Source organism: Salvia miltiorrhiza, unplaced genomic scaffold (assembly GCF_028751815.1).
Source record: "Salvia miltiorrhiza cultivar Shanhuang (shh) unplaced genomic scaffold, IMPLAD_Smil_shh fragScaff_scaffold_143_1, whole genome shotgun sequence".
Classification (NCBI taxonomy): domain Eukaryota; kingdom Viridiplantae; phylum Streptophyta; class Magnoliopsida; order Lamiales; family Lamiaceae; genus Salvia; species Salvia miltiorrhiza.
In genome coordinates, this window is record NW_026651418.1 from 230,621 (window position 1) to 246,637 (window position 16,017).

A 16,017-nucleotide genomic window follows, 5' to 3' on the forward strand; every position below is an offset into this window, starting at 1 on the left:
TACATTTTTTCTTAAAACCCGTGTTTTGCCTCCTAGGCCATAAATTAGTGGACGGAGGGAATATAATTTACCATCAACTTGAAAAAAGTGTTACAATTTAGGATATTATTGAACATATTAATTAACTTCAAATTTAATAATTAAAACATACTCCCTCCGTTTTTTTAAGTGTCCTATGAAAAAAAAAGTACATATATCAAGGAAGTTGGAGTATTACTTTTGTGCCCATATTTATTATTTTCAAAGTGTAATAAATTTATTCTCAAATTTTGAAATAGGACATTTAAAAAGGGGTAAAATAGGAACTTTGTCATTTTTTATTCTCAAATTTTGAAATAGGACACTTAAAAAGGAACAATAAATTTATCTTAATAGGACACTTAAAAAAAAACGGAGGGAGTATATAATTATATGTCATTTGTCAAAATCAAGAACGACCACATAAGTAGCAATAAATACAAAAAGATAAAGAGTTATTAACGCCTAAACTAAATACACGAACTTTGAGCTTATTTTGGATTTTCCACTCATTTTTTTTATGAACTTTGAGAATTGTCAAAAAAAGTACATGAACTTTGGCTCATTTTTTCCCCATGAAATATATTGTTATTAAAAAATTATCCAAATAATTCTTTTATATTTAACTAGCTAGCTTAATTGATTTAATTAATGATAGACGATAATTATTCATGAGTGACATGATATTTTTTAAGTTGAACTCGCAATCAAAACGACGTCGTTAAAAATTTAAATAATTATTTGAATCATTTTTATAACAATATATTTCGTGGGAAAAAACAAAATGATTGATAAAATAATTCACTTTAATCAAATATTTGGTTTGCATGATTGGACACGTGATTGATAAATCGGCTTACAATCGTTTATCAATGCAAAGTTGGGTGGATTATATGATATATCCAATCTAAAATGCATCCAAGTTATCACTAGAGAAGAATAGCGAAAATCAGTCCGCCAAGTGTGCGACAAAAAGCCTACATGAAAAAAAAGCCTAATAACGAGACTCCATCACAAAACTATTTTAAATGAGATAAAATTAAACTTAGCAAATTTGAACATAAACAACATTGTATAAACTCAAAAGCACAAACTCACAAGTAGCAATCATAAAACAACAATCTGATGTCTGGAAAAGAACAAAAAAGCAAGAAAGAAAAGCTCATAATATATATTTGTCTTGAATCAAGTTCTCCTCTGTGTTGGAGTAGCTCTCTTCCTTGTCTTCTTCTTGTTCTTCTTGTATGTATATCCAACACCAAAAAAGAATTCCACCAACCATCTTGGCCTTCCAAATCGAATAATCCAACAACCAATTCCAATTCCAACTATGATTCCACATCCATATCCCATCACCACACTTCTCCATCCAAATCCATCTATAAATCCATACTCTTCTTCTTCTTCTTCTTCTTCTGGCTGCATCTGCTGCCCATTCTCCTCGTTGCATTTTCTCGTCAACGGAAATCCACACAATCTCAAGTTTCCCACATATGAATCATTCTCAAATGTGGAAAACTGAGTAGATTGTGGTATTTGCCCCACTAGATTATTCATTGACAGGTTTAATTTCGCAAGAAATGTCAACCTCGTCAATTCACTTGGAATTCTTCCATCCAATTTGTTCGATGACAAGTCCAATGATTCAAGCACACTTATATTTCCAAGAGATGCAGGTATGTGTCCCATGAGATTATTGTGGGACAAATTCAAGTATCTCAGAGAATTCAGATTACCTATGGAATCTGGAATACTACCAGAGAAATTGTTGGAGGATAAGTCAATGGTTGTAAAGGTTTTCAACAGTCTCTTCAATAACAGATCCAAACCTTTCAAGGTGATTCTCATCTCCACATACCTTAGAAAAGAGGCATCATCACTACTTGTAATTAGATCTGTCTTATTTTCCTTCACATCCATCATTCCTCTAAAGTTCTTGAAATATGTTTGAGGGAGAGACCCCACAAATTCATTGTCAGATATATCTAAAACTTGCAACTTTTGAAATGGAAGGTTACTTCGTGAAGGCAGCGACATGTTACCATCAAACTTGTTAGACTTCAAGACGAGCACTTTAAGGTCAGGAAGACCTTCCATCCAAAACGGAAATTCATCTTGTATTCTATTATTTCCAACGTCTAGACCCTTCAGACTTTTGCAATTGATTAAGGATTTAGGTAATCTTCCTTGCAATTTATTACCACTCAAATTGATGGAGAGAAGACTACACCCTTTGATAAATATTGATGGAATGGGGCCACTAAAGTTATTTGCATTTAAATGAAATATGGACAACGATTTGCTCAAGTTTCGAAAGCATTGTGGAACTGTCCCTTCCAAACTGTTATTTGAGAGTAGAAGAAACCGAAGGGATGTCAAGTTGCAGATGCAGAATGGAAGCTCACCATTTAATTTGTTGGAAGAGAGTTGTAATAAATATAAATTTGATAGATTCCCAATGGTGGATGGTATTGGACCTGGAAGTTTGAGAAGTCAACGTAGATATATATTGCTTTAGAGACAATCTGGATACATAAAGAAACATGGCAATGAAGAAATACATTTTATGCACGTGAAGTATTTTGATAGAAATTAAATTATCTCTTCTATTCTTATATCACCCATGCATGTCTCATATATTCAATGGCATCTCAATTTAATATAGCATTTGCTAACATTGATCCTTAAAATTAATAGAGTTACAATATGGCTGGAAACAACAAATCCAACTATTGTTAAAGTATTTGGTTAATTAAGCACGAGTTAATTAAATGAGAACAACCTAGCAAGTTGAGAAATCAAAGATTCAAAATTAGATAAGTCATCCTTTTCTATTTCATATTGCACATGGAGTGACAAAGGAATTAGACAAATATCATATCTTATATGAACACACGTATAGGCAAATTTTGTTGCAATTTATTAACACTCAAATTGTTAGACTCAAAAATACACCTTCTCATAAATATTGATGGAATGGGGCCACTAAAGTGATTTGCATTTAGATGAAAAATGTCTAAAGATTTCCAAACTGTTATTTGAGAAAATAAGAATTTGAAGGGATGTCATGTTGCACACGGAGAATGGAAGCTCACCATTTAATTTGTTGGAAGAGAGGCTTAAATACCCCAAATAAGAATTTGATAGATTTCCAATGGTGGATGGTATTGGACCTGAAAATTGGAAAACCCTTCATATAAATCACTTTAAAGATAGAGATGTAAAGCACTCAGATTTTTTGACACAAATTAGCTAAGTCATACAATTCGAAAAAAAGTGTTTTCTATTTTTTTTCTTTTATTATTAATATCATTCGTGTTCTAATTCATATTGTGCATGCATTGGCAAAGGAATTAGACAAATTGCATATCTCATCTTACCAAATGTAAAATATTAAAAAGACTAGTTCAAACCAAAATGGCCAAAGATCCAATCAAGTTTGTAAAAAAGTTATTATATCATGTTGCAGATGATGAATGGAAGCTCACCATTTAATTTGTTGGAAGAGAGATCTAGCACTCGCAAATTGGATAGATTCCCAATGGTGGATGGTATTGGACCTAAAAATTGAAGAACCCTTCATTTCAATCACTTTAAAGATGGAGGATAGTAAGAAAGACATTTTGTTTTGTACTTGAAAACATACGCTGAAACTTTATTATTTGCTAAATGCCTTTAAAGTATAAATCAATTAGCAATGCACACAAGATATTTTGTTACAAATCTTATATTTCCCTGTATCACGAAGACATGCACACCAAGTATACTTGATGACATCACAATTTAACATCTGTTAACATTGAGAAAATAGAAGATCCAATATGGCTGGAAACAGAAAATCCAACTGCTGTTAGAGTATTTATCTAACTAAGCATAAATTAGTTATATGAGAAGAAGCCAGCAAGCTAAGAAAACAAAATAAGCTAAAGATCTGATCAAGTTTTGCAAGCGTTTCTGCCAAGTTGCAGATAGCAAGGGATGTCAAGTTGCAGATGGAGTGGAAGCTCACCATTTACTTTGGCAGATAATTTGAAATATCTTTTCAACAAATGTATCTAAAACCAACAAATTAGGAAATGGACGACAGTTAATTTATGTAATGTTCCATATATCTCATTTTTTACCACTAAACTGATTTATAATTGAACTAAAGATGGCCAAAGATTTGCTAAAGTTTTCATAGCATTGTGTAATTTCTTATTCCCAAGATATACATAATCAATCTCTTTGATTGCCAAGTCGTAAAAAAATTGATTTGATTATTATAACACCACCACAAAAATAATAAGTATAATTAGAACACTATATTTAATGGTTCGTTTTTGTCAATTTGAATACATTATTAGGTGAATATTAAATGGTAATTGTTCAATCCAAATAATTTTGACTCGGTTCAATTTAGTCTTGGCAATGGTTCAATTAAGTGGGGCCTCTGATATATACAAATTGGTTTTCAATTGTTAAAATAAAATTAAAAAGTCATTTTTTTTATCAAAGCATACGGTTTATTGCTAAAAGATTAATGTACAAGAATTTATATCTAACCTATTCAATGCAGAGTCATATATAGTTAATCTAACCAATCTAAAATCATAATTACTATTAGAAAATTAGTTAGTGGTGTGCTTTTTCTAATTATATGAAAGTGGATATATATCGTCATATGGGCTAATTTGTAAACAATTCCATTTAATTAGATCGATGTAAACCGAGTCAAGTATAGAAAAAGAGAGAGAAATAATAATAATAATAATAATAATAATAATAATAATAATAATAATAATAAGAGCCCACCGTAGTAATCATGAGCAATATTGATATGGGCTAAGTAGTGGTCAATAATTCGGTTTAGAGTCTACCAAAGTAATCATGAGCACCAATATCAATTAAGTTTTGTGGGCCCTCTGATATTTACAAATTGGTATTAAGTTGTTAAAATAAAATTAAAATGTTATTTTTTTTTAATCAAAGCATACGGTTTATTGCAAAAAGATTAATGTGCAAGAATTTATATCTAATCAGTTCAAAGTCATATATAGTCATGCAAAGTTACAAGTATATAGTTAATTTCATATCGAAGCGTGACTCAATTGGTAAAGTTCTCCACTTCCAATTAATAGATTAGGGATTTGAATCACTATTGGGAAAATGAAAAATCGTTATTAATCTTTTTTTAATAAAAAAGAGAGTAATAGTTGATTTAAAATATGCCTAGAATTTTGGAGACTAGAAGCCTACAAATGCCCTTTATATTCAAATCTAAAACTGTTCTTGTGAGCCTAGAATTTTTGGAGACTACTTACTCCGGCACATAAGAGTGTGCATTGCCATTTTTGGACATTACTACATCACTAATTTTTTTATTTCTTATTTTATTTTTTTAATAAAGTTAATCACTTTTTCAACTCCCAATAAACTTATTTAACATTTTATTAAAACTCGTGTTACAAAAAATCATTATTTGACTTATGTGACAATGCCGCGTGGAAGTCAAATCATTGAGCCACAACGGAATTGACCCTTCCAAACTGTTACTTGAGAGAATAAGAAATTGAAGGGATGTCAAGTTGCAGATTTGATAGAAAATTGGAGCACCCTTCATATAAATCAAAATCAATTTAAAGATAGAGATGTAAAGCACTCAGATCTTTTGACACAAATTAAATTACAACTACTATTCTTATATCACCCACGCATGTCTCATATACTTAATGTCATTTAACAAGCCGGGAAAACTAAATTAGCTATGTCATATTGTACATGCATTGGCAAAGGAATTAGAACAAATCACATATCTTATCTTAACAAATGTAAAATATTAAAAAGACTAGTTTAAACAAAAATGGCCAAAGATCCGATCAAGTTTGTAAAGAAGTTATGTCAAGTTGCAGATGGAGAATGGGAGCTCACCATTTAATTTGTTGGAAGAGAGATATAAATCCCGCAGATTTGATAAATTCCCAATGGTGGATGGTATTGGACCTAAACATTGAAGAACCCTTCATTTCAATCACTTTAAAGATGGAGCATAGTAAGAAACACATTTTATTTTGTACTTGAAAACATACACTGAAACTTTATTATTTGCTAAATGCCTTTAAAGTATAAATCAATTAGCAATGCACACAAGATATTTTGTTAGATTCTCAATGGTGGATGGTATTGTACCTGAAAGTTAGTAGCAAACCTTCACAAGAATTACTTGACAAATAATTTGAAATATCTTTTCAACAAATGCATCTAAAACCACCAAATTAGGAAATGGATGATAGATAATTTATGTATGTTCCGTCTAATTTTTTTGCCACTAAACTGATTTATAATTGAACCAAAGATGGCCAAAGATTTGCTGAAGTTTTCATAGCATTGTGGAATTTCTTATTCCCAAGATACATGCTTAAAATATGCTAGCATTTTATTTTGAGCCTAGAATTTTGGAGACTAGAAGCCTACAAATGCCCTTTATATTCAAATCTAAATCTGTTCTTGTGAGCCTAGAATTTTTGGAGACTACTTCCTCCGGCCCGTAAGAGTGTGCATTGTCATTTTTGGACACTACTCCACCACTAACTTTTTATTTCTTACTCTTATTTTTTAATAAAGTCAATCACTTTTTTAACTGCCAATACACTCATCTAACATTTCATTAAAACTCATGCCACAAAAAATGATGCACACTCTTATGGAACGGAGGGAGTATTAATTTACAAGACAACTCAAATTGCAAGTCATTATTTGACCTATGTGACAATGCCGCGTGGAAGTCGACCTAATGGTAAAAATAGGACCGTAACTTTCAATATTTTTCAGAAAGAAGACTATATGTTACGGAATTTGAAAATGAGGACTATATGTTACGGAGTTTGAAAATGAGGCTATTTAACACATCAAATAAGGGCCCGAAATACGAGTGTAAATGTAAAAAATAAAAGTAATAGCCCTCATTTTCAAATTTCGTAACATATAGTCCTTATTTTCAAATTTCGTAACACATAGTCCTCTTTCTGAAAAATATTGAAAGTTACAGTCCTGTTTTTACCATTAGATCCGTCGAAGTGAAATCATTGAGCCACAAAATTTGACTTCTAATCAAATTACTATTAATTCATCAAAAATATTATAGAAACTTATTTTTGCGGATTAGTTTAGATGGATAAAAGTAAGTGTTAATAGATAAAAATGTCCATTTTCTTAAGTTTTTTATGAAAGGGTCTTCTTTAATAATACATGTATTCTATTGGTTCTTAGATAAAAATATCATTCAATCAAAAATAGTTTTTATAAAAAATTTAGACAACCCAAAATTCTTTTCCATATTTTTGAATTATTTCAAAAACTAAATTATTATTCCAATCAAGTCAATAAAGCATAATTAAAAAAAATGGCATAACAAGGTAGTGAAAGCATGAAATTGAATGACATTATCAACTAATTTCTAAATAAAAAATCATGAACGTCTAAGTTGTAAAATTTCTTTCGAATAATATAATTTATTAAAAATGGACGTGTATCAACAATAAACTAAGTAAAGATCTTCTATATTTCTTATAGAAAAGTCGGGATATCACATGAGCTGATGGGATTACCATATAAATAAATATATTCTATTAACAACAAATTAAAAATAGATAGAGGAAATAGTACCATGAAAAGAGTTTCCATTTATATCAAGATAAACAAGTGAAGACAGATTTCCAATTTCTAGTGGGATGCTGCCTTCGAGTCTCACAAGTCATACCCCAGCTAGAGTTCTAAATAAGTCACTCTATTATCCATGTGAAAAAGAGATTACACTGCTCGAATTATTTTTCAAAATATTAGAGTATGTTTTCCTTTTTCTTTTATCGAGAAAATATATTACTCAACTTTTTTTTTTATATAAATCTATTTCATATTGCACATGGAGTGACAAAGGAATTAGACAAATCGCATATCTTATATGAACACACGTATAGACAAATTTCCTTGCAATTTATTAACACTCAAATTGTTAGACTCAAAAATACACCCTCTCATAAATATTGATGGAATGGGGCCACTAAAGTGATTTGCATTTAGATGAAATATGTCCAAAGATTTCCAAACTGTTATTTGAGAAATTAAGAATTTGAAGGGATGTCATGTTGCACATGGAGAATGGAAGCTCACCATTTAATTTGTTGGAAGAAAGCCACAAATAATCCAAATTTGATAGATTCCCAATGGTGGATGGTATTGGACCTAAAAATTGAAGAACCCTTCATTTCAATCGCGTTAAAGACAGAGATGTAAAGCACTCAGATCTTTTGACACAAATTAGCTAAATCATACAATTCGAAAAAAAGTGTTTTCTTTTTTTTTTCTTTTTTTTTAAATATCATTCGTGTTCTATTTCATACTGTGCATGCATTGGCAAAGGAATTAGACAAATCGCATATCTTACTTTGACAGATAATTTGAAATATCTTTTCAACAAATGCATCTAAAACCAACAAATTAGGAAATGGATGACAAATAATTTATGTAATGTTCCGTCTAATTTTTTTACCACTAAATTGATTTATAAGTGAACGATAGGCGGCCAAAGATTTGCTAAAGTTTTCATAGCATTGTGGAATTTCTTATTCCCAAAGATATACATAATCAATCTCTTTTGGAATATCACCTCCAAAATTGCCAAGTCGTAATAAATTGATTTGATTATTATAACACGACCACAAAAATAATAAGTATTAGAACACTATATTTTATGGTTCGTTTTTGTTAATTTGAATACATTATTAGGTGAATATTAACTGGTAATTGTTCAATCCAAATAATTTTGACTCGGTTCAATTTAGGCTTGGCAATGGTTTCAATTAAGTGGGCCCTCTGATATTTACAAATTGGTTTTCACTTGTTAAAATAATATTAAAAACTCATTTTTTTTCTTTCTCAAATCATACGGTTTATTGCTAAAAGATTAATGTACAAGAATTTATATCTAGCCTATTCAATGCAGAGTCACATATAGTTAATCTAACCAAACTAAAATCACAATTACTATTAGAAAATTAGTTAGTGGTGTGCTTTTTCTAATTATATGAAAGTGAATATATATTGTAATATGGGCTAATTTGTAAACAATTCCATTTAATTAGATCGATGTAAACCGAGTCAAGTATAGAAAAAGAGAGAGAAATAATAATAATAATAATAATAATAATAATAATAATAATAATAATAAATAAGAGCCCACTGTAGTAATCATGAGCAATATATCTTGTGATATGGGCTAAGTAGTGGTCAATAATTCGGTTTAGAGTCTAATCATGAGCACCAATATCAATTAAGTTTTGTGGGCCCTCTGATATTTACAAATAGGTATTAAGTTGTTAAAATAAAATTAAAATGTCATTTTTTTTAATCAAAGCATACGGTTTATTGCAAAAAGATTAATGTGCAAGAATTTATATCTAATCAATTCAAAGTCATATATAGTCATGCAAAGTTACAAGTATATAGTTAATTTCATAACGAAGCGTGACTCAATTGGTAAAGTTCTCCACTTCCAATTAATAGATTAGGGATTTGAATCACTATTGGGAAAATGAAAAATTGTTATTAATCTTTTTTTAATAAAAAAGAGAGTAATAGTTGATTTAAAATATGCCTAGAATTTTGGAGACTAGAAGCCTACAAATGCCCTTTATATTCAAATCTAAAACTGTTCTTGTGAGCCTAGAATTTTTGGAGACTACTTACTCCGGCACATAAGAGTGTGCATTGTCATTTTTGGACATTACTACACCAATAATTTTTTATTTCTTATTTTTATTTTTTAATAAAGTCAATCATTTTTTCAACTCCCAATACACTTATTTAACATTTTATTAAAACTCGTGTTACAAAAATTGACCCTTCCAAACTGTTACTTGAGAGAATAAGAAATTGAAGGGATGTCAAGTTGCAGATTTGATAGAAAATTGGAGAACCACCCTTCATATAAATCAAAATCAATTTAAAGATAGAGATGTAAAGCACTCAGATCTTTTGACACAAATTAAATTACAACTACTATTCTTATATCACCCACGCATGTCTCATATGCTTATGTCATGCAATTGGGATTTTTTTTTCTTTTTTTAAATATCATTCGTGTTCTATTTCATATTGTACATGCATTGGCAAAGGAATTAGACAAATCGCATATCTTATCTTAACAAATGTAAAATATTAAAAAGACTAGTTTAAACAAAAATGGCCAAAGATCCGATCATGTTTGTAAAAAAGTTATTATGTCAAGTTGCATATAAAGAATGAAAGCTCACCATTTAATTTGTTGGAAGAGAGGTCTACCTCCATCAAATTTGATAGATTCCCAATGGTGGATGGTATTGGACCTAAACATTGAAGAACCCTTCATTTCAATCACTTTAAAGATGGAGCATAGTAAGAAACACATTTTATTTTGTACTTGAAAACATACACTGAAACTTTATTATTTGCTAAATGCCTTTAAAGTATAAATCAATTAGCAATGCACATAAGATATTTTGTTACATTCTCAATGGTGGATGGTATTGTACCTGAAAGTTAGTAGCAAACCTTCACAAGAATTACTTGACAGATAATTTGAAATATCTTTTCAACAAATGCATCTAAAACCAACAAATTAGGAAATGGATGATAGATAATTTATGTATGTTCCGTCTAATTTTGTTGCCACTAAACTGATTTATAATTGAACCAAAGATGGCCAAAGATTTGCTGAAGTTTTCATAGCATTGTGGAATTTCTTATTCCCAAGATACATGCTTAAAATATGCTAGCATTTTATTTTGAGCCTAGAATTTTGGAGACTAGAAGCCTACAAATGCCCTTTATATTCAAATCTAAATCTGTTCTTGTGAGCCTAGAATTTTTGGAGACTACTTCCTCCGGCCCGTAAGAGTGTGCATTGTCATTTTTGGACACTACTCCACCACTAACTTTTTATTTCTTACTCTTATTTTTTAATAAAGTCAATCACTTTTTTATCTGCCAATACACTCATCTAACATTTCATTAAAACTCATGCCACAAATGAATTTTTGGAGACTACTTCCTCCGGCCCGTAAGAATGTGCAATGTCATTTTTGGACACTACTCCACCACTAACTTTTTTATCGAGAAAATATATTACTCAACTTTTGTTTATATATAAATCTATTTCATATTGCACATGGAGTGACAAAGGAATTAGACGAATCGCATATCTTATATGAACACACATATAGACAAATTTCCTTGCAATTTATTAACACTCAAATTGTTAGACTAAAAAATACACCCTCTCATAAATATTGATGGAATGGGGCCACTAAAGTGATTTGCATTTAGATGAAATATGTCCAAAGATTTCCAAACTGTTATTTGAGAAAATAAGAATTTGAAGGGATGTCATGTTGCACATGGAGAATGGAAGCTCACCATTTAATTTGTTGTAAGAGAGTTGTAGCCGGTACAAATTTGATAGATTCCCAATGGTGGATGGTATTGGACCTAAAAAATGGATAACCCTTCATATAAATCACTTTAAAGATAGAGATGTAAAGCACTCAGATCTTTTGACACAAATTAGCTAAGTCATACAATTCGAAAAAAAGTGTTTTCTATTTTTTTTTTTAAATATCATTCGTGTTCTATTTCATATTGTGCATGCATTGGCATAGGAATTAGACAAATCTTATCTTAACAAATGTAAAATATTAAAAAGACTAGTTTAAACAAAAATGGCCAAAGATCCGATCAAGTTTGTAAAGAAGTTATATCAAGTTGCAGATGGAGAATGGAAGCTCACCATTTAATTTGCTGGAAGAGAGCCGTAACGACCACAAATTGGATAGATTCCAAATGGTGGATGGTATTGGACCTAAAAATTAAAGAACCCTTCATTTCAATCGCTTTAAAGATGGAGTATAGTAAGAAAGACATTTTGTTTTGTACTTGAAAACATACACTGAAACTTTATTATTTGCTAAATGCCTTTAAAGTATAAATCAATTAGCAATGCAAGCAAGATATTTTGTTACAAATCTTATATTTCCCTGTATCACGAAGACACACCAAGTGTACTTGATGACATCATAATTTAACAAATCATTTGTTAACATTGAGAAAATAGAAAATCCAATACGGTTGGAAACAGAAAATCTAACTGCTGTTAGAGTAAGCATAAATTAGTTATATGAGAACAAAATATTGTACCTGAAAGTTAGTAGCAAACCTTCACAAGAATTTGCTAATGTTCCATATATCTCATTTTTTTAATACTAAAATGATTTATAATTGAACGAAAGATGGCCAAAGATTTGCTAAAGTTTTCATTGCATTGTGGAATTTCTTGTTCCCAAGATATACATAATCGATCTCTTTTGGAATATCACCTCCATAATTGCCAAGTCATAAAAAAATTGATTTGATTATTATAACACGACCACAAAAATAATAAGTATTAGAACACTATATTTAATGGTTTGTTGTTGTTAATTTGAATACATTATTAGGTGATTATTAAATTGTAATTGTTCAATCCAAATAATTTTGACTCGGTTCAATTTAGTCTTGGCAATGGTTCAATTAAGTAGGTCCTCTGATATTTACATATTGGTTTTTAGTTGTTAAAATAAAATTAAAAACTCATTTTTTTTTATCAAAGCATACGGTTTATTGCTAAAAGATTAATGTACAAAAATTTATATCTAACCTATTCAATGCATAGTCATATATAGTTAATCTAACCAATCAAAAATCATAATTAGTATTAGAAAATTAGTTACTGGTGTGCTTTTTCTAATTATATGAAAGTGAATATATAATGTCATATGGGCTAATCTGTAAACAAATCCATTTAATAATTAAAAATAAATAAATAAGAGCCCACCACAGTAATCATGAGCAATATCGATGACTATTAGATTTGGGATGACACGAGTTTTAGAAATCCTGTAAAGTATAATGTCAGTGGAGAAAGGGAGCACATCGAGCTCTTGTGATATTTTGAGTACTCAACGTGATCTTTCAAAACTTGTTGAATCTATAATGGTTATTAGATTTGGGATTACACAAGTTTTAAGAAATCCTGTAAAGTATAATGTGAGTGGAGAAAGGGTGCACATTGATTGTGAGGTTTAGTGGGAGAATTATTACTATAAAATGGACAATACATGTTTTCATGAGACGGACGATAAATGAAAACTATGCATGTTTTTATGGGTCAGAGACAGTATATATTATATCTCAAACCCCAAAACGAGAAAAATAAATAATAATTATGACAAAATGGTAAATTAACTTTTTTGAGCCTTGGAAAAGCCTCCAATCATATTTTCTTTTATGATGGATATAACTGTAAAACAATGCAAAGCTTGAAAAACAAAGCATGAAATTGAATGACGTTATCAACAATTGATTTCGAGATAATCAGTTAAATTATTAGTATAAAGATAAGACCATACTTTTCAAATTGTTATGGCGAAGGTCTAATTCTCAGTATAGAGATAAGAACATATATACCTCTCAGTATAAATTCCTAAAAAAATTATCATTATTTCACCTCTTTTGAAGCTGGTATGTTCTATTTTTGGTGCTATATCTTGCAATAAGTAATCGGATCTCTCAGGCTCATGGAATGAAAAAAGAATAATTAAATTTCTTAACTATAAACAAATTATTGGGGAGCCCAATGACATGCATCTTCTATATGGAAAAGTGCTTTCAATTATTTTTCTTGGATGCAATAATTTTCAAAAATCGATTGAGAGGGAAATATAATCATCTCTTACACGACGGACAATAGACTTTGACTTAAGCATAAGACTAAATGTGTATCACATATTATTTCCAATTCTCATGGTTAGTTACGATATACCAAACTCTTTCACTAAAGTTTTGGCTTAAAGAGTAGTGCAGACATACCATTTAAAGAGGCGTAGCTGAGGCCTAGTTGACGGAGACTTGTGATGTTCAAAATTTGTCTTGGAAATGGTCCACTAAGATTGTTGCCACTCATGTCTAATATCTCTAAATTATTAAGATAAACATTCTCTTTTGGAATACGTGTGAAATTGTGTTAAATCATGAAAGCTCGATCTGAATCAGGCATAAAGATATGTTACAAATAGTATGACCTCCAAAATCATAAGTATTAGTAGAAAAATAGTTAGTGATGTGCTTTTCCTAATTATATGAAAGTGAAAATATGGTCAAGAATAGAGAGAGAGAGAGAGAGAGATAATAATAATAATAATAATAATAATAATAATAATAATAATAATAATAAATAAGAGCCCGCCACAGTAATGCATGAGCAATATATCTTGTGATAAGGCAAAAAGTATAGATTCATATTTCATCACTTTTGGTTCGTGAAGTCTACATCCCTTGCTAAATGTTGATGGAATTGCTTAGGCCACTAAACTAATTTCTATTTAAGTGAAAGATGGCCACAGATTTGCTAAAGTTTTCAAACCATTTTGTGGAATTGCTTCTTCCAAACTCTTCTTTGAGAGAATTGAAGATATTTAGGGGGAGTTTATTTTGAAGGATTGACCTTTGTTTACTTTGATGGATTGGAACTTTGGAAAATCCGAAAGTTCTTGATTATTTTTATCATTTAAGCTAGTTTTGTTTTATTCTTATCCCATTAAAAGAGTGGCTTTTAAAAATAAAAAATACTCAATCATACATTTGATCAATTATGCAAAATAAAAACGCCCTATATGGATAAAAGTTGTCCCCAAAAAGTCCAATGATATTGTTAGTGCTCATCTGCATTGACTACATCATCTCTCACAATGTTAGATTTCTTTTTATACTTTCCCATAACATTAATTTTGTCTCGTATTATCATGTGTACTGACAATCATATCAATGTTGTCTCTCACAATTTTGTCTCGTATTTATATTGAACACACGTAGAGATAAATTTCCTAATTATATGAAAGTGAAAATATGGTCAAGAATAGAGAGAGAGAGAGAGATAGTAATAATAATAATAATAATAATAATAATAATAATAATAATAATAATAATAATAATAAATAAGAGCCCGCCACAGTAATGCATGAGCAATATATCTTGTGAAATCTAGATCCCTTGCTAAAAAGTATATGTGTTTATTTTGAAGGCAAATAGTAAGGCTAATCCTTTGTTTACTTTGATGGATTGGAACTTTGGAAAATCCCAAAGTTCTTGATTATTTTTATTATTTAAGCTAGTTTTGCTTTTTTCTTATCCCATTAAAAGAGTGGGATTGGAGCAATCCTACTTGTAAAGATAAAAAAATACTCAATCATATATTTTATCAATTATGCAAAATAAAAACGCCCTACATGAATAAAAGTTGTCCCCAAAAAGTCCAATGATATTGTTACTGCTCATCTGCATTGACTGCATCATCTCTCACAATCAGGGGCGGAGCCAGGGGGGGGGGGCAGTGGGGTCACTGGACCCCCCTGGAATTTCCAAAAATCCCAGGGGTATTTTAGTAATTTTACAAATATATTTAAAAAAAATAAAAAATATTAATTTGAGAGAGAGAAGAGAGTCCAAGGAGGCAGTGGTCGGTGGTTATTTTGGAAGAGAGAGAGAGTTGCTAAATGGGCTGCTGAGTGGGCTTATTCTTTTAATTAGAATGGAATTGTTTCCTTCTTTTAATATGCGAATTCAGAATGATATAGTTTCATATTTGAGATGAGAATTGGGATGAGAGTATATATAATAAATATATATTAATTATAATTTAATCGGTTAATTAATCGGTTATTCACATAAATTTATTCCAGTGTCCTTCCAAAAAATAAAACAATAAATTATCGTACTAGTTTAGTGATGCTAGACGATTAATGTGGTGGTTATCTCATCTGCTATAATAATAATTCAAATGCATTTACAGACAATATTTATGGTATGATGTATTATGTATATTGTGACAGAACAAAGGTAATGTTGCTAAATGGTAAGGTATGTCTTTTCTAAAGAAAATATATGCTATAATTT

At 30.1% G+C, this 16,017-nt stretch overlaps 1 protein-coding gene across 1 annotated transcript; it reads right to left on the minus strand.

Annotated features, from left to right (window-relative positions):
• Nucleotides 1–1,203: 1,203 nt before the first annotated feature.
• Nucleotides 1,204–2,115, minus strand: LOC131002552 (receptor-like protein 19). Its single transcript, XM_057929022.1, has one exon. The coding sequence runs from the start codon at nucleotides 2,113–2,115 to the stop codon at nucleotides 1,204–1,206; it is 912 nt and encodes a 303-aa protein (XP_057785005.1).
• Nucleotides 2,116–16,017: the final 13,902 nt, after the last annotated feature.